At 33.9% G+C, this 22,420-nt stretch overlaps 5 protein-coding genes across 8 annotated transcripts; 3 read left to right on the forward strand and 2 right to left on the reverse strand.

The window, feature by feature from the left end:
- The first annotated feature begins 38 nt into the window (after window positions 1-38).
- LOC126755640 (uncharacterized) lies at window positions 39-2,197 on the forward strand. Its single transcript, XM_050468351.1, has one exon. The coding sequence runs from the start codon at window positions 124-126 to the stop codon at window positions 2,116-2,118; it is 1,995 nt and encodes a 664-aa protein (XP_050324308.1). The 5' UTR covers window positions 39-123; the 3' UTR covers window positions 2,119-2,197.
- A 347-nt stretch (window positions 2,198-2,544) lies between these two features.
- LOC126754972 (nuclear pore complex protein Nup75) lies at window positions 2,545-5,566 on the forward strand. Its single transcript, XM_050467209.1, has 10 exons — window positions 2,545-2,655; window positions 2,723-3,436; window positions 3,498-3,620; window positions 3,673-4,022; window positions 4,097-4,209; window positions 4,268-4,372; window positions 4,433-4,560; window positions 4,623-4,813; window positions 4,878-5,034; window positions 5,352-5,566. Exons 1-10 carry the CDS (start codon window positions 2,629-2,631, stop codon window positions 5,475-5,477), a joined length of 2,034 nt encoding a protein of 677 aa, XP_050323166.1. The 5' UTR covers window positions 2,545-2,628; the 3' UTR covers window positions 5,478-5,566.
- LOC126754973 (CTTNBP2 N-terminal-like protein) lies at window positions 5,474-9,755 on the reverse strand. The gene is made up of 5 exons (XM_050467210.1): window positions 9,573-9,755; window positions 8,663-9,491; window positions 8,397-8,583; window positions 8,199-8,341; window positions 5,474-7,751 (listed from the first exon to the last, which is right to left on the reverse strand). The coding sequence occupies exons 2-5, from the start codon at window positions 9,474-9,476 to the stop codon at window positions 7,054-7,056; spliced, it is 1,842 nt and encodes a 613-aa protein (XP_050323167.1). The 5' UTR covers window positions 9,477-9,491; window positions 9,573-9,755; the 3' UTR covers window positions 5,474-7,053.
- Window positions 9,756-10,716: 961 nt separating this feature from the next.
- LOC126757076 (nitric oxide-associated protein 1) lies at window positions 10,717-13,055 on the reverse strand. Its single transcript, XM_050470666.1, has 2 exons — window positions 12,285-13,055; window positions 10,717-12,212 (listed from the first exon to the last, which is right to left on the reverse strand). The coding sequence occupies exons 1-2, from the start codon at window positions 12,796-12,798 to the stop codon at window positions 10,738-10,740; spliced, it is 1,989 nt and encodes a 662-aa protein (XP_050326623.1). The 5' UTR covers window positions 12,799-13,055; the 3' UTR covers window positions 10,717-10,737.
- A 353-nt stretch (window positions 13,056-13,408) lies between these two features.
- Window positions 13,409-21,572, forward strand: LOC126757077 (longitudinals lacking protein-like). Of its 4 annotated transcripts, XM_050470667.1 has the most exons (5): window positions 13,409-13,545; window positions 13,610-13,824; window positions 18,212-19,098; window positions 21,070-21,156; window positions 21,229-21,572. In XM_050470667.1, exons 3-5 carry the CDS (start codon window positions 18,997-18,999, stop codon window positions 21,421-21,423), a joined length of 384 nt encoding a protein of 127 aa, XP_050326624.1. In that variant the 5' UTR covers window positions 13,409-13,545; window positions 13,610-13,824; window positions 18,212-18,996; the 3' UTR covers window positions 21,424-21,572. The 4 variants fall into 4 exon arrangements, with proteins under 4 accessions (XP_050326624.1, XP_050326626.1, XP_050326625.1 ...); XM_050470669.1 differs by lacking the exons at window positions 13,409-13,545; window positions 13,610-13,824 and adding an exon at window positions 14,134-14,393; XM_050470668.1 differs by lacking the exons at window positions 13,409-13,545; window positions 13,610-13,824 and adding an exon at window positions 14,565-14,583.
- Window positions 21,573-22,420: the final 848 nt, after the last annotated feature.

Genomic DNA, 22,420 nt, shown 5'->3' on the forward strand with positions numbered 1-22,420 from the left:
TAGAAAAATATTTTTGAAAAGGTGGCAACGAAACCTAAACAAACGTGCAATTTGCTATTGTTTACAAAAATTGTGTTTGGCTTTATTAACACGGGGGGTTAAATTTGACGAGGCAATAATAAAATGCTGAAGGATTTACAACAATTGTACGAAATGCACGCGGAAGAGCTTGAGCATGTGAAGAAGAGTATTACGATATATCTGCTGAAAATAGATGCAGTGTATGATAAATTTACAAAAAACAAAGAAGCGCTTGAACAACGGAATGCAATCGCTATGATGGCCTATGACAAATACTTCACAATACTTTCGAACATGCTAGAAGTCGCTCGTAAATTTAATTTTCATTTATTTGTAAATGATTTGGATAAAAAGTCAACGCGTACCTTGTTTGAGGCATTGGAATCATGTGAGCGGGAAGCACATATTAAATCTAAAATGTGCATGGAAGAGGAGCAACTTAGCTACGACTATAAAAATTTATCCATTCTACCTGCTGAAGAAAATGAGGATATAGACAAAGAGCCGTGCGCTGTAGAGTATTTCAAAAAGGACATTTCAATATATAAAGTAGGAGGTTTAATAAAAGCCTCAGTTACCTATATTCTTGACTTGGATGCGCTGTATTTTTATATATGTGATGCGGAGTCTAAAGACTTTCAACAAATCGCAAATTTGAAGAGTATGATCCATCTTAAGCAGCATACTGGAATTCCAGCGGAAGATGAAGTTTTTGGTCTTGTACTGGATAATACAATTCTCCGTGCTATACGCATAAAATCAAACGAAAATAAAACACAAGTATTACTATTAGACTTTGGTGAAACAGCCACAATAACAGAAGCAGACGTGACCTACCGTTTACCAACAGAAATACAACGTATACCTGCCCAAGCAATGTTATGCAAATTGACGGGAATCAATGGTCAAAAGAATATACCGCATAAGGAGTTGCAAATATGTTTACAAGAATTGGAATATGAGAGCACAACATTCATCTTAAAATCTAAAATAGACAGAGAGGGTACATTGGTTTTGGAAGTCTGTGAAGAAACATCCATGATAACACCATTGACACCCTCTCCGGCATCAATAGAAACTCCAAACAACAGCGAAGAAAATGTGGATAAAACAAACAACACAAATCCATTTAAAACGACTATGGAATTCACCATTGATGACAGTGATGAAGCTATACCTCTGTCTGCATTACCCAACAATCCAATATTTACCGAGAGGAAGGGTCTTCCCAATGGTTTGACCGCAGAGGAGATGGATATTTTGGCTGAAGAACCACTCAATACATCCAACGCAATGAAAGCGGTTCTAGGTTACAACCCAAAAGACGAAAAACGTCTTTGCCGTTTTTATGATCCGAAAACTGGTGCTTGTTTCAAGGGCGCCAATTGTCGGCTAGAGCATAGTCCATCACAACCAGAGGGATGGACTAAAGACAATATACCTACAAGAACTATAATTGATGATTATTCGCCAGTGACACGTTATTCAGCCGGTCATATGATAAATATTACTGTTACACATGTGGGGCATATTGAGTATTTTCACGCGCAAATAAATGATCCAGAAAATATTATGGAACCGCTTATATGGAATGATGATGATATACCGCAAAGTATGCATTTGACTAAGCCACCACTGTTGTACGATCTGGTTCGGGCCCAATATGAAGATGGACTATGGTATCGCGCTAAAATAATGGATTTTGATGAATCTGCTAAAGTCTTCAAAGTATTTTATGTCGATTATGGCAATTATCAAAATGTCATGCTGAAGCAATTAGCGTATTGTGAACGGTCAACGGAGCATTTTCCATTTCAAGCAGTACTATGTAGACTAGCAGATATTATGCACAATCCAGAGGCCTCTGTTGATTTGCATGAAAATGGTATTCGTACTTTAAATGCCCTAATTCTCAATCATTCATTCGATGTCAAGGTTGTAAGTCATGATGATGATTTAATAGTTCGATTCATGGGAGCGCCATACTCTTCATTTCCAAAGAGACTTATTTCAATGGGTTGCGCTAAGCAATTTCATTCAAATGTATCTAATGATACAAAAATTACTTCAGTCATCAAATTGAATTCATCCATTTAGTTATAAATGTAAATGCAATACACCTAATTAAAATATTAGAGTACGATATTTAGAGAAATCAAAAGATGTAATAAACATATTGGCTTAATTCCTTTATAAAAAAACTATAAAAAACCGTTTTTTAATTAATTTAGTTAATCATATACATTAATTATTGGTAATTCAAAATTTGTGTACTGTAATTAACTGTGTTAGCTTAGCCAGATTAAAGAAAAATGTGTTCAAGAAAATGTTATATGAATTTGGTATTTTCTACTTATTTAAAAAAAATAAAAAAGTAACTCTTTCCTAATACTACTAATAACAGTAGTTATAATATAATTTCTACTTGAAAAAATTTAAACAAATACAAAGCTTATATTCATTTATTTGAGTTAATTTGAAGTGTTCACATATTATACATAATATGGCAACCCTTTTGTACCTCAATTGTCAAAAGTACTAGCGCCAAATGTGTCTACATTTGTCCGGCATCAAGAAAAATAAGGAAATAAACAATAATCTTGAATAATGCAGGAAGACCAGCCAGCCATATTTGTAAGCAGTTTCATACATTAATATAATACTATTACCAATTTAATAATTCCGCTTGTGTTCCTATTAGGCTGTAGTTGACCCATTGTGCAGTCGGTATGCCAACACGCTCACGGGTCAATTTGTTTCTGGTAGCAAAATTGCTTTATCTGCCTTTCGACCAATTACCAGTAATACGAGAGATGCTCCAACTGAATCTGCCGGCAAAGATGACGTATTGATACATATGTTACAACCAGAGTTTGTCTTTGATGATCCCATCCTACGTAGTCTTGTGGCCGAAGCGAATTCCACATTTGTAGCACTACAAGAGCTTAAAAAACGCGGCTCGAAAGCAGAATACATAAAAATTTCGCGTACTTATCGCAGTATTATACGAGCATGTCTTGAAAAATTGCAAGATGCTATGGCAAGCGCAGAAGAAGCTGAAGATGCTTACGCACAAGCTAAAAATCAACAATACATTTCAATATTTTATTCCATTGAATGTGTGTGGCATTTAAGTGAAATATTATTTCTGGATCCAACACCATCCAATGCGGTAGTCCCACAACTTCTCGATTGGATACGTTTTCATTTTCCTGCTTCGGAACGTATGGCCACTGATCTTCTTTTATTAGGTCGAGAAGCAAGTGATAACGATGATTATTGGCCAGCGCTCAAAGGCCTAATAATGCAGGGGCAAGTAGATGTGGCACGTGCTTTGCTACATCTACACCCACAAGCTGAAACGCCTCACTTCAAACTAACAGATCAAATATTGAAAACCATGCCCACTTATAGTGTAAGTAGCATTTCGGAAATATTTTCATATGATTATAATAGCTATTTATTATTTTTTTTAGATGCATGGTGCTACTTCAATACAAAAATTTCGTTCGCAGTGGCAGTATTGGCTCACTGATACCGAACGAAAAATTTCTGCAAATATTCTCGCCATTGAACCAAACCTAGAAGAACTAATTCAGGTGCGTAAAATCAATAAATATACGAATAAAAAAATAAAAAATTTGTTTACAGTTAGTAACAGGTGATACACAAATGTGGAATACACAAATACAAGAGACCGAATATTGGTATGAATTCTTTCCCGGTTATCTGTTCTACACAAATAATGCATGCAAGCATTTCGAATTGGGCAATGCAGCCAACACATGGCTATCGCGTTGGGCGCGCCTCAAAGGACACAACAGTAATGAGTTGCAAATGAAACAATTAGATCGTGTTATACTTAGTCTCATGGAAAACGATATGCATCAAGTTATTCATGCAATACAGCTGATGGCAGATAATCAGTGGTTCGTCACACATCTCACGGACTTGCTCTACAATGCTGGACAGTTGCAAGTAGTGGGCGAGAATCAAGTCAAGTAAGCATTACATGGAAAATAAAATTATGAAACGAAATATTATCCAAATAATTATTAATATACTTAATATTTAGTGAATGCATAAAATTGCGTGACTCTTTGCTTTATGATTTTGGAAGCTCATTAATGACACGCAACTCTTTGTGGCAATTAGGCATGGACTATCTGGACCACTGTGGCCAAGAGGGTAAGTTGCACAGCGTATTTATACAATTGCATTTTATTTTTATTTTTCTCGTTTGAAGGTCAAGCCGCATTAGCGTTACTGCTCACGAAAATACCCTTCCGCACGGAGAAACAGGCATTGAAAATTATCGGCATCGCACAAAAGGAAGGATTTTTCGAAGCTGGTAAAAAGCCATATACTTATGTATATTTTATCTTGTATAAATTTGTTATTGTTTTTCTAGAGCAAGACATTTGTAAAATACAGTCAAAGAAATCACTCGATGAACAGCGTTATGGAAACGCTTTAGAGTGGGCTATACGCTCGAAAGACACGCTCTATGTCACAACGATAGCGGATTTTCTATTAAACGTATGTGTTTTTCTTTTCATTTATTAGAAGATTGTGTATTGTAAAATTATTATTTTTTACAGCACTATTCCAAAACCGGTGATATGCTCTGCCCAGATGTAATTGCAAATATTGGTGCAAAAATGTTCATATCGCCACGTTTAGTATTTCTAGTGAAATATTTTGATTTCTATCAATTTTATCGCAAGCGAGATTTTTTGCCTGCTGCCGAATTGCTGGTCAATCTCTTAGAGTCGAAGATTACACCGGAATAGTAAGGAAAATTAGCTATTAGCTTGTTAGATTTATTAACATATTACGCTTTGCATTATTTTCAGTTTTTGGCCTTCACTACTCATTGATTCCATACCACTGCTCGAATCGAAGGATCCAAAAATACTCTCCAAAGAAACTTGCGCCATACTACAGCACTTGGAAACCGAACTGGTGCCCTTGATAGATAAGAAGAAAAAGCGTCTGGAAAAGTATCCGGATGTATGTTGTTTACATTTCAAGATTATGGACTTTATATTTAAGTTTTTTTGTTATTTTTTTAATTAATTTTTTTTTTCTTAATATTTGATTTTTATAATTATTTGTTTTTTCTAATTATTTTATCTAATTATTTTATTTTTTCTAATTATTTGTTAATTTTTTTTTATAATTATTATTTTTTTTATAATAATTATTTTTTTTTATAATTATTATTTTTTTTTATAATTATAATTTTTTTTTATAACTATAATTTTTTTTATAATTATTATTATTTTTCTTTATAATTAATTTATTTTATAATATTTTTTTCTTTATAGGAACCAATCAACATTCTAAAAGACTATCGCATCGAAAATATTGAGGAAATCATCAATTTACTACGTTTGGCCTGCGCACGCAATTTATCACGCGCTATTATAATTGAAAACACTGTTATGGGTTGAATACTATTTATCATTCATATTTATTGTTTAAAATTTAAACCTTAAATACAAATTGTTTACACGCCGCTTTTAGACATAAAAAATAATAAGTTGTTTCTGATTGTGGTTCCTTAGTCGGCTTCTACATTGGCTCTGTCGTCGTTACTATTAGTATTGTTTACAGTAAATATCTCTTAATAATTATAAATACATAAAAAATGTAGGTAGGATAAATTCAAGTGGTTCAATATTACGATCATATTAAATCATGTGTGTCAAAATAGGCTGACAATTCGTTGGAAACTTTCCAAACGTTTATTTCGTAATTACTTAATACAGAACTAAATATACAACGGGCGAGTATACTACCATTAAACAAATAAACTTAAAGTAAAGGAGTAGAACTACTTATCATTTAAAAATCATACCACATAACTTTCTTTCTTTTTTGTATATTCAAACTATAAGAAATTACAACAAAAGGGCATATAACGTTCCACCTATTAAGCTTAACATATATTTAAATTTTCACACAATAGATGCGGTGTGTGTAATACCCAATACCGTAATTCATTTTTGTTGGTTTGAGTAACCATATAATCCTTAGTTGCTTTGTAATTACGTGTATGAACGTGTGTAATACTTTAGCGCATTGATGCATTGCCTCATTAACAATTTTTTTTGCTGCCTTTTATTTCGTTTTTCACTCGCCCCGTAGAGCGTTTACTACTTTCAGTTAAGTTTTCGTTTTTAATTGTTTTCTCTTTCGAAATTAATATTTATATGTATGTTTATATATAATACTAGAATTTTGCAGTTTTTAACGCATATATATTTTAGCGGTTATTAATTATACAACTATGTATATATGGCCATGATTACGTTTCGATTTTCTTTTGTTAGAGTATAATAGTGACTACAGGGTAGATATTTGTTTGTTTTGTTAAATGTAAATATTTTATATAAAAGCAAGATCGTAGGTATAAAAAATACAAAACTTTTGAAAAAAATATATCGAAAATTACTTGTTAATAAGAGTTTTCTAATATTTGAGTCAAATAAATTTAACAAAAAAAAATTCCCGGAGCTTAGTCAACACGCCAGCTAGGAACACTACTGTTGCTTGCACGAGTTTCACAATATTTGGTGAGGCACACTACTGTCCGATCAGTAATAGAAAACAAATGCAAAACCAGCTTTATATGTTACGATTACCCGTCTTGTACAAGAAACTTAAAATAAAATATGTATAATATTACATGAATTTCACAAGCTGCGGAGTAAGCAGCTAAGCTTGCATAATAGTAAAATTGAGAACATTTATACCAACAATATGGTAATGCGTACTGGTTATGCTCTTATAAGAACCGAGGTAAATGTGAATTATTTATTATTAATTTTTTAGTCTAATTTTCAACGAACCGAGAAAGTGAATATTTATGTCAACTTACGCATATATGCACATGCATAATTGTTGTATTTGTGTTTTGTGTAACTGAATATCGATTTTATATGTGAATCTTAGATTTTTCACGTTCCTATTAAGTTGCTTATTTGGAAACAGTATTATCGTACAGTGTTGGCGGTTATAGCGTATTTAATTTAATTTTGCATTGGATGTAGCGTTTGAAATGCCAACCGAATTAGCTGAATTTACGCCAACCGTGCCGGAGACAGCACTAGCCACAGCAATTGAACTTAAACGCGACAACGATGGTTCACGCTTTGGCGGTACAATGGGTTTATTGGGGGGTATAGGTGGTGGTGCACCACGTGCGCCAGCTGGTGGTACTGTAACGGGTGGTACAGCAATTGGCACTGGATGTGGCGCCGTCGCCGTCTGATCCAGCGAGTGCGATGCGGCAGCAGCTGCAGCCAAAGCTGCATATTTACCGCCGGGTGCACGCTGTATAGTTGCTGTCGGCTGCATTTTCACAGGCGATGGTGATGGTGGTGCACCCGCTACAATCGAACCAACAGCACCAACGACACTACCGGTTGTTAAATTATTTGCTGTTGAGGTAATTGCTGCTGATATTGCAGCAGCTACAGTTGTTGTGCTATCACCGATTATATTGCCTGCATTGGTTAATGCAACTGTTTGTAGCGGTATGGCAGTTGCAACTGATTGTGCTACTGCTATAGCGGGCAGTGCGTTGCCTACGCCGCTGCGCAATGTCTGACCGGGCGCACGTGCAATGCCGGTTGTTGGACCAGAAACGGGTACACTAGTTACAGTCGCTGTTGGTTGCACGATTTTCGCAATATTTACCATTGGTGTGGCACATGCATCATCTGTAAAATAGAAATTTTTTAGTTTTCTTACACAAATTTATAAATTAATTTATTACGTGTATAAAAGGAAAAGTAGCATAAAAACGATGCAAATGAAAAATGCCGCTAATAAAGCATGTGACACAAAATTTACTGACATTTAATAAACAATTAACATTATAAGGTATATGTAGTTTAAGTAAGACGATATAGTGAACATAAAAGTTGTAAGTCAGAGATTACCTTATACATTGTTAATGAAAATAATGCCGCGATTTTTTTAAGTGATAAAATGCTAATAAATAAAGTCACCTTTATAAATTGGGTTAGAAGAGGGTAACTTGGTTTGACTTTAATAAATAATGTTAGAAGAGTTTAGCAAAATTTTTCCGCTTGAAATAAAAATAATTCTTCAATTAAAATTTATGTAAATATGCTATAATATGTATGCTTATGTTGCACGCTCACCACTAAGAGTTCTAGCTTTGGCACCGCCAACAAGTGTTCCGCTCACACCAGCCGCCACACTTTGTTGCAATATCTGCTGCTGTTTCTTTAAAGCTTCATTCTCAGCACGCAGCAACGCTACCTCTTGTTCGAGCTCTTTAACTCTGCAAATGCAAAGAATTATTATACAATTTTAATTAACTTGACCAAAATAAGTACCGTGTCTCTTCCTTGGCAGCGGTCATTTTGAATGTTTTGCGTTCATTTTCGAACGCAGCAGATTGCTTCTCTATTTCCTCTTCCATACGTAATGACTTTTTACTCTCTTCTTCGAGACCTTCCGCAATAGTATCGGAACGTTGCTTCTCCTCTGCTAGTATTTGCGCCAAGTCCTCTGATCGTTTACCTAAGATGTTAAAGTATATAAAATAATATTTAAATAAGGCGGCTTTAGCCTAAAAATTGGTAACCAAACAAGTACTAACCCTCTTCAATGTACTTCATGAGAATCTTTTTACGTTCAGCTATAAGCAAGAGAACTATTTGCTTTTGACGATTACGTTCGTAATCCAAAGTTTCTTGCAGCTTTTTCATCTCTTTTTCCATTTTTTTCAATTGCGCTCGTTCTTCTTCCAACTCTTGTCGTAACTTAGTTCTCTCTAGTTCTAAGCCATAGGTAATGTCATCACCCTGAGCAGTGTCATGTTCATGCTTTCGCTTTTCTTCCTCTAATTCCTGCAACATGCGCTGATTGTTTTCCAAAGACTCCGTAAGTATGTTTACCATACGCAAATGCGTGGCACGTTGTTTGCTAACCATTTGATATTGTTGCTCCATTTGTTGTTCAATTATTTGTCGCACTTCCATTTCTGCTTGAGCCGCTTGTGTGGATGATTCTCGCGATATCATATTGCCGGCTAGTGCTATTTTATCACGGAAAATTGCCGCATATGGATCATTTGGTTGCACACGTTTTGAACGCAGTTGCGTTATATATTGTTTGACTCGTTCATTTCTTAATGCAGCAATTACAACGTCGCGAGCTTGAAGTTCACCCTCCAAAAAATATAGCATCTTTACAAGTTCACTATGCGGTATTTCGGTTCTTCCTAAAGTTTGGCCAGGCTTTTGACCCAAGCCCGGTTTCATAGTTTGAAATTCATGCGTGGCGTTTATAGTTGCACTATTACTGCTGCACGCACCACCGCTACCCGCTAAACCATTATCAACTAACTTATCCACAAAGCGGGCAGTTCCGCTGTTTTCTGAGGCAAATGGATCCACAGAATTTTGTTCCATTTCGTCGCGTTATGACTTCACATAAAAGTACAAGTTTTATTAGTAATTCGATTATGTACTAAACAAGCTAATCAATTAGAACAGATTTTTACATACTTTTTTCAGTACTTAAGATAGCCTCTCGAAAAGAAACTAATGTTCCATAATAAACTAACACAGTTCAATTTAATTATGCACTATTAGTTAAAAACACTTCGAATCTTTAAATTTCTCTTAAAATTTTCCAATTCTTCCAATTTTCTTTGTTGTCATTTTTATCTCCTTATGTACCCAATGAAGTTTTAAAATGTCAAATCTGTTGCTGAAGCAAAAAAGAAAACCAGGGTTGCAAATACGTTTTTTAATATTCTTAAAAAGTATAAATACACTCTTCCCATTTTTTTCAGATTTAAAGAAAAAATTATATAAGTAGAAACACAGTTAAATAATAGTTTCTATTTAGATAAATTATATTATTACAATGTATTTGAAAAATCAATTTAATTTTTTTCATTTATTCTAAATAAAAAATTTGCCTTTATGTATGCAAGAATTTATAATATCTAACTTCTTGGCTCCCCAGAGGCATTTATTCATTTTTAAGTCTCTTTAACCGGAACGTTCCCGGATATGCTGTTTCAACGTAGTCGGACCATATGTAGATTGGGGTCACATGTGTAGGATTAGCTGGGCATACAAAGAGATGGTTAGAGTCATGCGGGGACTCGTTGCATGCTGGTCATATATTTGGTATATCGGCTCGATTCTGGATAAGTAGGAGTTTAATCTGCTACAGTATTCCGAACGAACCTCTGCGAATGGCAGGCACTTTATCGTGGTGCAGGGACAGTTGCGGCTTAACCGTAAGACATAAGGCAACCAAGAGCTGCCACCTCCAAATCCAGGGTAAATTCGGCTGTATTCTAATGAGCCTTCCCATCACCGTGCCGCATTGGGACGTTACGGTCGCCTTACTGCGTCATGAGGCTCTGGCGTGGCGGACCTCCCCTCTACCAGCATAGACTCGACAGAGCACTGCGTTGAAGATTTGCCTTCGACCATTCGCCGAAAAACGGAAAACGGAAAAGCGGGCAACAGAAGGTAAATTCGGGAGCAACCAGGCACCATCGGAAACCAACTTTTTTTTTTGGACCTCACCGTCTGCCAGCTAGCGACGTTAGGATTTTGTTCCGACTCTATACTTTGGCAGTGACCGGTTTGGTTTTTTTAAGAAATTATTATAATCAAAGAGAAGTAAATATTTGTTTTTAAAAATATTAATTTATTTTTTAAAAGTAAATGGCTTTCCTAAATTGTATGCTAAAGAGTTTCGTATACGCTTTCCCACCAAGCGTTCAGCGTATGGTACCAATGGTGGGGAACGTACAAAAATTCCACGCCCATGTGGCGTCCATGCTTTGAATGTGCAATCACTGGCATAAGGGACTCTCAGTCCCACCCAACCAGCTGACGATAAAACTATTTCAGAGCTGATTGCGTCCTCATACTTGCCCACAAGTTGGATAACTTCGTTAGAACTTTTTAATCCTGGCCAACGAGCTAGACGTGCCTCATCACCGTTTGGTAGGCCGAGTACTTCCGTGCCAAGGTATTCTTTGTACATTTTTTCAGCGTTCTCCGTGTGAGCAATAATCAAAGGTAGGCGTAAAGAACTGAATACAAATACTTTTACCCAGTCAATGTCAACGTATTTACATTCTACGAAATCCAAACGAGCTAAACCTGCCAGGAAGAGACTCATACCCGGTTTGAGGCGTATAGCTCTGGGTAAAATCATATTAGGAGATGTCAGTTGCTGCAATTCTTGTGTTGTAAGCAATTCTGTGAATTGCTCTGGGTGCATTACTCCTGGTGTGTCGTAACACCACTTAGCTTCACGATATCGTGGATCTCTTTCATTCAACGTAACTATTGGCTGTGTTCCGGTAGAGACAGCGAATGCATCAACAGTTTCTTCATTCTTAACAAAAGTCCTACCAATTTTACCAACAAGGCGAGCTGCGTTAATATCGCCAGTCTTCTGGGCTTTCTGTCGGCGATTTGCGTTCTCAGCGTACTTCTGTGAACGTTCGGAAGTTAGCCGTTGAAAACGTTGATATATTCGTATATCTGAAGGTCTGTGTATAGGAAACTTCAGCATTTGAAGAGTTGTACCTGGCCAAGGGCAGGTCGTCGCTTTGCGAACCAAATCCGTAGCCTCTGGACGGCAGTAATCAGAATTTAAAAGAATATTGAAGAGGGTACTTTTTCCAACATTCGTACAACCAACTAAATATACGTTTCCTTTGTATGCCCATATTTTGTGAAGTTGAGTTATAAGTTCTTCTATTCCGTAGCCTGTTTTAGCAGAAATTAAGCTAATATGTTTAATATTGAGCGAGTCGAACCCACACTGTAGCATTTGATCTTTTAAACAGCTTCTAACATGAGCCAAGTAATTGTTATGATCTCGCGGTAGTAAATCTACTTTATTACCAACTACAAACACTGGACGCTTATGGCCAAGAACGTCACCTATACTTGGCCATATAGAGCATGGGAAATCTAATAGATCTACAATTACTATTGCTAATGCATATTCATCTTTTATGCGAGATATGGTTTCGACATATGACTCGGGGCTTATTTCAATATCTAAGGCAATATCATAATTTTTTAGAAAATGACAGCGCTGACATGTTATGGTTTGAAGTTCTTTATTTGTGCGACCTTTGAATATCTCTGAAGGAATGTATCCTAGATAAAGTACATGATTTTTGTTACATAACATTCATATAGTTAAAAATTCAGCAACTTAATTGAACTAACCTGGCAAATTAGTCCGAGTACAGTGCAAATGCGCTCCACAACCACTGCAAGCCACGGATGACGGACTTATACTATTATCGGCTGTACCGTATGGGGGATGTTTCCCGTCATCGTTGCCCTCATAGAATTCATAATCTTCCATCCAATTGTTTGGAAAATGTTTATCTTTATTATCGTCCACATTAACACTGCGCTGTGGCTCTGCTATAAGTGGTTGTTTTTGTAGTTGTCGTAATGTACGCTTTTCCTTCCGAATCTCTTTATGTTTATACGCTCGTAGTTGTTGAGGGCTCATAAATTCTACTTGCTCTTCTAATTTGTTACTATATAAAATTAGAGGATGCTCGGCATACCTACGTTGTGCAAGATTCCATTCAGCTTGGCGTAAGGATAACTTATGGTCATTTTCGGTTTCATTGCCAATCTGTTGAAACAAAGTGCTGCTACAAAAGCGTACATTGTACTTAATATAACTTTGTATAGTATATTTAATTGATCTTCGTAACGAAAGCATTTTAAAATACAGTTTTAATTAACATATTGCGGTTAATATCTAATTTTAAACAAAAACAAAACTATGAATTCACGTGCAAATAAGAAAATTGGAATAGTAAATTCATAACACAAAACAGCTGATAAGTGTTTGTTCTTGCTATAAGGAACAAATAAGATATGGGAACAGTTACTGACTGATGGGGCTTGTTTGTTTTATTTTATTGTGCAGTGTAACCAATACGAAATTTTCGAAACTTAGATTAAATTCTCATCAAAATAAAAATACAATATCGAAGCATTAGTTAATATTTGAAATTTACAGACCTATGTTCTGATATTTATCAGTCACATTCAACATTCATTTCATTTTTATGTATAGCAACCACATCAATATATCAAATATTTAATAATATTATAGCAACATAGTTTTTTTTAAACAATACATTTTTAATGACGTATTAGGTTTGGTAATTGTATTTTAAATAATTATTTACTTAATACGTTAATATACAGAGACATTATTGCGCTAGTAAGCAAAATTTTACAATAAACCGATTAGCAACTCTGTCGTACTGTTCTCAATGTAAACTCGCTATAAAGTAAATAATCGAAAGGAAAGAAGAACGACTTTCATTTTGTTTTTCTCGCTGAAACTGAAAGGCGGTGACTGAGTAGAGTATTGTTTTCCATCGGTGGCATCGAATAGTGCAAAACAAGCGCAATCTTTCCAATTACCATTGCGTGCTCACTGTGGAATATCGAACGTGTAAAATATAAATTAATAAAAAGTAGTAAATTGGAAATTAGAAGATTAATTTTCTTTTAAAAAGGAAGCGAAAAAGTAGAAGTGGAAAGTGAAAGAGGAAAAGAAAGAAATAGATAGCCGAAGCGAAATCTTGGAGAAAAGTAACGGAAGAAGAAGAAATTGTGCGGTGTGCATTTCTGTGTTGAATGCCGTGAAAGACGAAAGAAAAAGCAAGCCAGCTAGTACTAGAGAAAGGAGCAGACCAGCGTGTGCTTAGTAAAAAAAAGTATTGAAAAAGAGGTAAGCTTAGGAAACAGCGGTGCGGTGAAAGCAAGATTGAATGACGAAATGACCATGTATGCATACATGAAATTTAGTGAGCAACAAAGGAAAGCAAAATATTGTGAATAGATCCTTTGTGCTTTGTAAAGTTAAAATTATTCGTAAGATAAAGCGTTAATAGAATACAGAGATAATTCATATGCTAGATGTATATGTATGTAGTGCATCAAAAACTAGTGGGTGATAGCAATGTGCACACTGTTGAAATATAAGGAAATTGCGAAAGAAGTTTTTTGTAAGCAAGAAAATGAAACAGTGCACGCGTTAATATATGTGAATATGTTTGTGTGTTTTTGACTTGAATGCGTGTACTTGTGTAAATGGAGTAAAGTCGTCGTTGATCGACAGTGGATTTGTTGAAGTAAAAGCAAAGAGCCAAGAAATTGAGAGAGAAAGAGTAGCCAGACAATTGCGAAGAAGCAATAAGCAAAGAAGTGAAGTGAGCGTGGCGTAGTTGAAAAAAACGAAAAATGAGTCCAAGGCGACCTAAAAAACAATTTCTATGAAAAAGTGGTTTTTCTAGAAATGTAAGTTGGGCTTTTATTGTTCAGTTGTTGCTACTAAACTACCGTGCTGCCGTGACTATTTATCGTTGTATGTACTCTTGTTCGTATTGCTAGCCGCCGTCTGATGACCATGTTGAAGCCGTTGTTTGGTTGGTAAATTTGATGGCTGTTATTGGTTGTGCAAGTGCAATAGTAAACTCAAGAGGCAATGGTATGCTTGTAAAGATGTCAGCAAGCAAGAAGTGCATTTATTACACAATATTTTTTTTTTCATTTTTGCTTTGTATTGCTACTTCGTATTTACTTTATCAACGGAGAAAATTATAAGAGGAAATTCGGTTTTTAATCGTTAAGAGTAGAATTTGTCATCTTCATAACAAGTTTTTTTTCTATCTTTTTTACCAGCTTTAAAAGTAAGGATTTGTACATATTTAACAGATGTGTATGCAAGACCATAATTTGTTTTTATTTATTGTGTCTAATAGTGATAACCCTTCCTTGCCGAGAAGAAAACTTTTATAATTTCAACTAAGCAACAACTGCTATTTTGGCAAAACGACCACAATGTGAAAAATATCTGATCGTTTGCGGTTTAATCTATCTTTCGCGCCAACTGCCAGACCTTGCCAAAACGAAACTACTACACAATAATGATCAGCAAAAACAGCTAGTATGAGGTAGATTTATTTTTATATACATATTATTTAAAAGTAGATGCCAGCTTACATACATATGTAGCTGAAGGAATTTAAAAAAATCGAGGAAAATCGTTGGAAGCTGCTACTCCTTGGCTTCCATAAAACTTTTTGTAATAACCAAATAACATACATACATGTAAGTATGTTGGTGGTCGTTATTGTTATTGTATAGCCTAGGCTTGGATTCTTCGCTTTTATTTGCTTAGTTAAATGTCGCAACTTTTTACCAGCAACAACAAAGTTAAGTGTTGGCAGTAAAACACATTAGTGTGGTGTTGTTGTCAAAGTTGCGAAAGAACTGTGGCTGACGAAAAACTACTCTCGAATCAAGTAACTACCGGTGAATACATTACTAACATAACGCTGCCTATTCACGTAGCGACGAAAGTAGTTCTCAATAGTTGCGAGTTTGCATGAGTTTTCTGTGTTGGGAGCAAAATATGTAGAATAGGAAGAGAAATAATGATGTTATTAACTACTCTATAAAAGTCTCTCATTTATAACCTGTAGCCACAGTGGTTTAAATGACTAAGCAGACAGTCTGTGATATTTGATTTTCTACATTTACATTTTTCTATTTATAAAATATCTACGCCTGTTACCTCAGTTATAAAACGAATATTTGCTAATTTTTTTCTCTTCCTTCTCGTGGTACTATATACTTAGGGAATATTAAGTTTGCCACTTTTGTAACACCTAAAAAGAATAATTGGAGACCTTTACTTTTCAATACAACCTCCGAAGAAATAGTTTAGATCGATCATCGCAATAAATTTAAATACTTAAAGCAGTTGTAACATATACTATACATAATATTTTATTCATATTTTCGATTTTATGAAATTATAGCATGAAAAAAGTCACAAAGCTAATTTTTGTCTCAGACATACTATTTACTGCACACCAACTCATTATTTATGCTGGCTTAGCGCTTTTACACAACTCATTGGACGATTTTCTACTGAGCAGACAGACAACACAAGCGATAATGGAAGAAAAAAAACAACTGCTATGGTTGCACAATGAAATGTGAAATAAATCGCTCAGGGAAAAGTATGACAAAGCTAAACTTAGCTCGTTTTTTAACATTTACACTCTCTTTCTCTTAGCTTTTTTTCCAATGCTACACATTCGCACATTACATATGTATGTATGCTTTTTAAGCTGAAACTCTGCGCAGGCGTAGTGACAGAGATCAGAGCAACTGATAGAGTAAAAAAAAAAATATCAAGTTGGGAGGGTGTTAAGTGAGATAATGCTTTGTATGCTGGATTTTTATGGCAAACCCTTATGTTACAACCGTATGGTAAAATGTACTATAAGAGTCTTTTCACTAAGTGCTGCTTCTACATACATAAGTCTAAATTAATGGGTTCGTAAACGGCTTCAGACTGGGGAAATATTTCAAATGAATAAAATGTAAAGAACCCAAAACATATTAAACATACAAAAGAAAACAAGACTTCAGAGTTTTGTAATACGCAGCTTTTATTCAGTACTCAATTGGGCTAGTAGTAAAATAATATGGTATTTGCTAAATTTACTGTCGGGTATAGCATATGTGTAAATGAAAACCTACATTGTAGCTATGTATGCATGGAGTTTATGGTATGAGGCAATGTTTTGGTCGCTACCAACGCTGAATCACCAGTTATGTGTCGGTTGACTCTCTGTACGTAGATGATGCAGTGCAGCGTTGTGCAGTGGGACAGCTAGCTAGCAAGCTAACAGCGCAGAAATTGCCTTGAAAAGTGAAAGGTATTTTTTTCGCTTGGATTGGTAACGTTGTACGCTTGCTCTCCACACTGCCAATTGCACACGGTTGGCTCATTTTACTTAGCTATTTTTCTCCTTTTACTTTTAATGCTTTCATACCTGCATATACTCGTATGTATGTATGTATATTGTATAAATATGTATGTATGCATGTGCATATGTCATACATATGAATGTATTTAAAGAACGCCGTCAAAAATACATGGCTTAAAGTTTTGTGGGAGCTTCCAGTCGAGCAATTGTGGTATGAAGCAACATTTTACATTATTCGGCTTTGTATGCATGATGTTAGCGCAATTGCATTTTCAATAACTTCATATATACAAACATACATACATATGTGTACTATGTCAGCGTTTATTGTGGTCGTTTGACATTTTTCGTTAAAAAAAAGAAAAGTAATGAATTTTGCATAATTTTTTTTTTTCAAATATATTACTGTATAATACGGAAAAAATATATATTTTTTCTTAATATTAACAATTTAATAATTAACATTACATGTAATAGCGAATTTGATTAAATTTTTAAAAATTGAACTTTTAGAAATTTATAGTAAAATATATAATTTACAGCTTTTGTTGAACAACTTTTTCTATTTAAATGCTTAAATACTTTCGAGTTCCTTATGATTTTAAAATACCGATGAAAATGTAATTTGAAAGTAAACATATTTTTTCAGACATCAGAAAACTGCATTTCTGAGTTGCAACTAGTCTAATCAAGCAAGATCGCGAAAATTATTAAAACGAACATTTACATATACAACATGCTGATTACCCTATGATGTTTTCAATTTCTTAAAGCATCTAATTGATTGGCGACCTATTTAATTGTTGTTCTCCGCTTGCAGTATGTGTTTTTTATTTATTATTTTTTTATACATATTTACTATTGCACAAAAGATTTTGTGTCCAAAGAGAATACTCATACAAACAGAAATTTTTTAACTACAAACGAGTACTTTGAGTGCTGTGCGGAATGCAGCTTTTTCCTGAACTAAAAGTAGATTTCCTTGAGCGAAAAATTTTTGCATTTTACTGATTTTCGTATGTGGGTATTGTTTTGACATTTTATTCTTGATGTCAGTTAGCGACTTTTGGAGAATTTTCTGTAAGCATTTTATACACAAATTAAATTTTTAGTTTTTGTAATTTGTACATACGACAATTTCATTTTTTAAATTTTCTAGTGTTATTTCCATTTTACATTTACATCAACAATTTTACAACACGCTCTCTCCAATTAATTAACCCTTGTTTAATTAGATTTCATTTAGCAAGGGAAATTTACTTACTTATCATACTTACATATACATATGTACAATGTGTAAATATATGTATTTACATTTTTTATTATTTACAGAAATTCCCAACCTATCCAAATCCAGCAACAATAATAAAATAGAAGTAGCGGAAACGCTCTCGTGAGTTGAATTACTGATCGCGCAATACACGGCATGCAGATCTGATCGCAACTGTGCCTTGAACGCAGTAAATGCAATAGCCCAGAGGAAAAACCAACAACGTGAGAGCGATTTGTTGTCGTATTTTATTATTATTTTGTATTTGCTGTGACTATTGCGAATTCTCTTTGCGCGCTCAAAAGTGAAAGACAAATAAAAAAAAAATAATATTTTTGCTAAACGCTGAAAAGATCAACAGCACTATTTGCCGTACAGCGCTATAGTGATCCACAAACAACAACAACTACATACGTGTAACGCGAATTAAATTGAAAACGTTGGAGCAGCAGCAGCAGCATCAGCGACAGTAACAGCAAGAGACTAGCAACAGCAATACTAACAAAACTTCCGATACAGTATAATTGCATAGGTTTTGTGGAGCGCCCAAGAGTGTGTGAAGTTGTTTGTATTGGAGTAAAAAGCACTGTGTGATTTGGAATATTTCTTGTTGTCGTCTCTTGACCCATATTGGACTATATTTCGCAAAGCGGTTGCAGCTTTGGCAATAAAACAATTAGAATTTCAATAAATAGAAAAACGCTTTTCATACACACTTTTTTGAAAGTTCATCAATTTAAATTTACATATTATAACGGCTTAGTCCAACGTCAAAGGGCGCTGCGCTGTACTAAATAATTATTTTCAATTTCCTGACTGCGTTCGTAAATAAAAAAAAGCCGCTTTAATGATGTCGTCTGATCAACAGTTTTTCCTAAAATGGAACGATTTCCAGACGAATATGGTGACCTCGTTCCGGCATCTGAGGGACGAGAAGAGTTTTACAGACGTAAGTATTTTACATTTTATTTTAATAAAAATTTTCCAATTGAAAAAAGTTAGATATTGTTGTGTGTGCTTTTGATAACGGTAATCTAAATATTTAAAAATTTCTTTAAAAAATGTTATATAATAGGGAAATAATGTATTTACTAATTCTTTTAAGCACTTCTTTAAATTTTATAAAATTAATAGAAAACTCATTTTAAATGAATACTCCATAATTATATTATTATTATAATACTTTATTTATTTTTCGAAAACGTTTGTGCTAAATTTGTAATTTTGAAACAAATAATTGTAGCAACCAAACATTAAATGATAAACAAATTTGTTTTGCGACTTTTAAACCTGAAAAAAAGTGAGGTTAGTTTATTTTGGGTTCGATTTTTGTTTTGAAGAGTGGTTATAATCATGTATTTTAGTATGCAATCCAACAACAATTTTTTTAAACTAGTTCGAAATTTATGCTTTTATGATATTTCGATGCTTTATGACACGTTGTGAGTACCCCAATGGTGTTCGATATAGATATAAATTAAATTTGAACCGGACTGTTAAAAAACATATTTTCACATAATTTGCTAATCTCGCCTTCAAAATAGGCTACTTTTGGGCTAACGCAGACATGCCAACGTTTAATCCTATTTTCCATACACTTGGTATAAGCTTTGGATGGGATGGCCTTCAGTGCCACTTGCAATTTTTGGTTTTTTCGGTTTCAGCTCACTTTTGGAGCGTCATTCATTAGAACAGTTTCGACGTCAAGTTCCTAAACCCATGTCACATGTAGTGATGCGTTTGATGAATGTATTATTGTTTTTGTAGTGGCAAAAAACATTTCTGAAATATGTTCTAGGATTAGTACCTAGTTGACAGTACTTGATCGGATAAAAATCCTGGTCCGTTCCGGTTAGTTAGTTCCGACTTTTATTGAAACGATTTGAATATTTTGTCTTCAGCTACGTTTTAAAGCATCTCCTTTGCGACTTTTACTCGACGTCAATTTTGCAAAAGATTCAGGCTTTTGGTCTAGACTCGTACCAATTTTATTAAAAAGTGGTATAAAATTGGCCCTACTACTGATGTAGATATGATAAAAAATGATATTATAAAAAAGTCATAATTTGAATAACGTAGATCGAAAACAACAACAAATTTAAGTTGAACCCGATCAGGATTAGGGTATTAGGCATAAATTGAAGTGAGGAAACCGCCGCTCTTCTAAAATAGCTGGGATCGTTCATCTCAGTAAATTAAAATAAAAATATTTTCCTTTGGTTCTTAATTAAATGGTCATGTATTTAAGCCCTCTTCGTTCATTATATTGAAGCGATATTCGAGGACGTTTTGAAACTAAATTTAAATTATTATATTTATATATAATACAACTAATCTGCTATTAACTTCGCTTTCATATGTTTCAGTGTTATTTTCTTTCAAAATTTATTAGTATGATTTCGGCAAAATAAATACAAAATATTAAATTGCAAGAATCTTACCTTGGTTGTAGTTTGTTTTTTTGATTTAACGAAACATCTTTTGCTATTTTGTTGTGTCATTGAGCCATGAGTTTCTCTTTTCGTTTCTTTATTATCCATTGCTTTCTTGGAAGTTTCGCCACCAGCGTTTATTGCTGCTTGTTGTTAGGTTGCATTTAGTATTTAATGAGTTATGGGTATATTTGTTGTTGTTTTAAAGGTTTTCAAAACTAGAAGACTGCTTTGTTGAAATATAAGTAAATAGGTGTAAATTAACGTCTGCAGTTACACACATACACACCATTGATACACCAATGGTTACTTTGGGTGCATAAAAATGTAATATAGACAACGAAATATTTTTATGATGTGCACACATTTAGCAACCAGTGTATTTCTGTAGTGCATAAGTATGTTTTAGAGTTTTTTCTTTTAACGGTTTTTCATATTTTCAAATGGCAATGACTTTTTCTTACTACAAGTTACGAATATCATTTTAGGTAACACTTGCCTGCGAAGGACAAACTTGCAAAGCGCACAAAATGGTTCTATCTGCATGTAGCCCGTATTTCAAAGCACTTTTGGAGGTAAAATATAGCAATTTATACAATGAAATTAAAAAATATTTTTAATACTTCTAACAACTTTTTACATGACAGGAAAATCCTTCAAAGCACCCCATCATTATTTTAAAAGATGTCTCGTATATACATCTGCAAGCTATATTAGAGTTTATGTACGCCGGCGAAGTAAATGTCTCGCAAGAACAATTGCCGGCCTTCTTGAAAACTGCTGATCGCCTCAAAGTGAAAGGTCTGGCAGAAACTCCCAGTTCCATAAAACGGGAAGGTTGATGGTGGTAAATAAATAAAAATTAAAAAAAAAAAACAGACGACTATATATAATAATACAACAAACATATAAAAACAAAATACGCCTACAACTAAAAATAAGGAATGATTATAATTTTAAATGGACCTAAATAAAAGCAGTTTAAATTTTATTTTAAATGCGTAAAATTACTTGTAATTAATTGATAAATTTAGTAAAGTACTAAAAAATGCAAAAATAACCCCTACCGCAACATGCTAAATAGTTGAACAAATTATTTAATTGAAACGACAAATACGCACGTGAGTGCTACTTGTGTATGCTCTATGACGCGTTTATCATACAGTTTATATTTTAAACTTGGCTCTACAAAAATTCCGCATAATTGTATAACGTTGCCTAATAAAAAATTTATTTCTTTTGCAATAATTATTGCGTAATTGTTTTGCTTTTTGCTATACATTTAAATATATGTATATTTTACTCAACTCAATACTGTCTCACCTAATGCTGGCTTATTTATATAACTTAACAATTATTTTTATTTTCTCACACATTAAAGAAAAATAAAAAACAAATAAGAAAAAAAAAATAAAAAAATAAAAAAAAAACACTTAAATGCCACAAGTTGGCGAGTATAAAGAATTTTGTAGTGTATAAAATAATTAATGCTAAAACAAAAAAAAAAAAAATAATAAAAAAAAACTATAAACGATACTGTAGAATGCTAAATAAATTGGATAATTTGTAAAAAGGCGAATGTAAGGGTTGAAAACACTAAGAATGGGATTGTACCTCCTGTTTAGCACTAAGATATACTAAGCTAATCCATTTAGAGTTGCAATTATTCGTACATTTATACTACATACATATATATATATATATATACATACAGACATAAAGCGAGTGCTACAGCGTTCATGGCAGCAAATTATAAAGTACACGGTTTTTAATTATTATTTTTTTTTTGTTTTTTGGCAATTTCATACCTTTTCTTTAATGAAATAATCAACAAAGTAG

This window comes from Bactrocera neohumeralis, chromosome 4 (genome assembly GCF_024586455.1).
Source record: "Bactrocera neohumeralis isolate Rockhampton chromosome 4, APGP_CSIRO_Bneo_wtdbg2-racon-allhic-juicebox.fasta_v2, whole genome shotgun sequence".
In the NCBI taxonomy this organism is placed as follows: Eukaryota; Metazoa; Arthropoda; class Insecta; order Diptera; family Tephritidae; genus Bactrocera; species Bactrocera neohumeralis.

What these genes read in the sequence shown, in the direction of transcription:
- LOC126755640 (XM_050468351.1), top strand. Translation starts at nt 124, where the DNA reads ATGCTGAAGGATTTACAACAATTGTACGAAATGCACGCGGAAGAGCTT.
- LOC126754973 (XM_050467210.1), bottom strand. Translation starts at nt 9,476, where the DNA reads ATGGAACAAAATTCTGTGGATCCATTTGCCTCAGAAAACAGCGGAACT. An exon ending in CATGAAGTACATTGAAGAGG is followed by an intron (nt 8,584 to 8,662) that starts GTTAGTACTTGT and finishes TTAACATCTTAG; the next exon opens with GTAAACGATCAGAGGACTTG. An exon ending in CAAAGCTAGAACTCTTAGTG is followed by an intron (nt 7,752 to 8,198) that starts GTGAGCGTGCAA and finishes TCTATTTTACAG; the next exon opens with ATGATGCATGTGCCACACCA.
- LOC126757077 (XM_050470667.1), top strand. Translation starts at nt 18,997, where the DNA reads ATGATGTCGTCTGATCAACAGTTTTTCCTAAAATGGAACGATTTCCAG. An exon ending in ACGAGAAGAGTTTTACAGAC is followed by an intron (nt 19,099 to 21,069) that starts GTAAGTATTTTA and finishes ATATCATTTTAG; the next exon opens with GTAACACTTGCCTGCGAAGG. An exon ending in ATTTCAAAGCACTTTTGGAG is followed by an intron (nt 21,157 to 21,228) that starts GTAAAATATAGC and finishes TTTACATGACAG; the next exon opens with GAAAATCCTTCAAAGCACCC.
- LOC126757076 (XM_050470666.1), bottom strand. Translation starts at nt 12,798, where the DNA reads ATGCTTTCGTTACGAAGATCAATTAAATATACTATACAAAGTTATATT. An exon ending in TACTCGGACTAATTTGCCAG is followed by an intron (nt 12,213 to 12,284) that starts GTTAGTTCAATT and finishes TACTTTATCTAG; the next exon opens with GATACATTCCTTCAGAGATA.
- LOC126754972 (XM_050467209.1), top strand. Translation starts at nt 2,629, where the DNA reads ATGCAGGAAGACCAGCCAGCCATATTT. An exon ending in GGAAGGATTTTTCGAAGCTG is followed by an intron (nt 4,373 to 4,432) that starts GTAAAAAGCCAT and finishes TTGTTTTTCTAG; the next exon opens with AGCAAGACATTTGTAAAATA. An exon ending in GTCTGGAAAAGTATCCGGAT is followed by an intron (nt 5,035 to 5,351) that starts GTATGTTGTTTA and finishes TTTTCTTTATAG; the next exon opens with GAACCAATCAACATTCTAAA.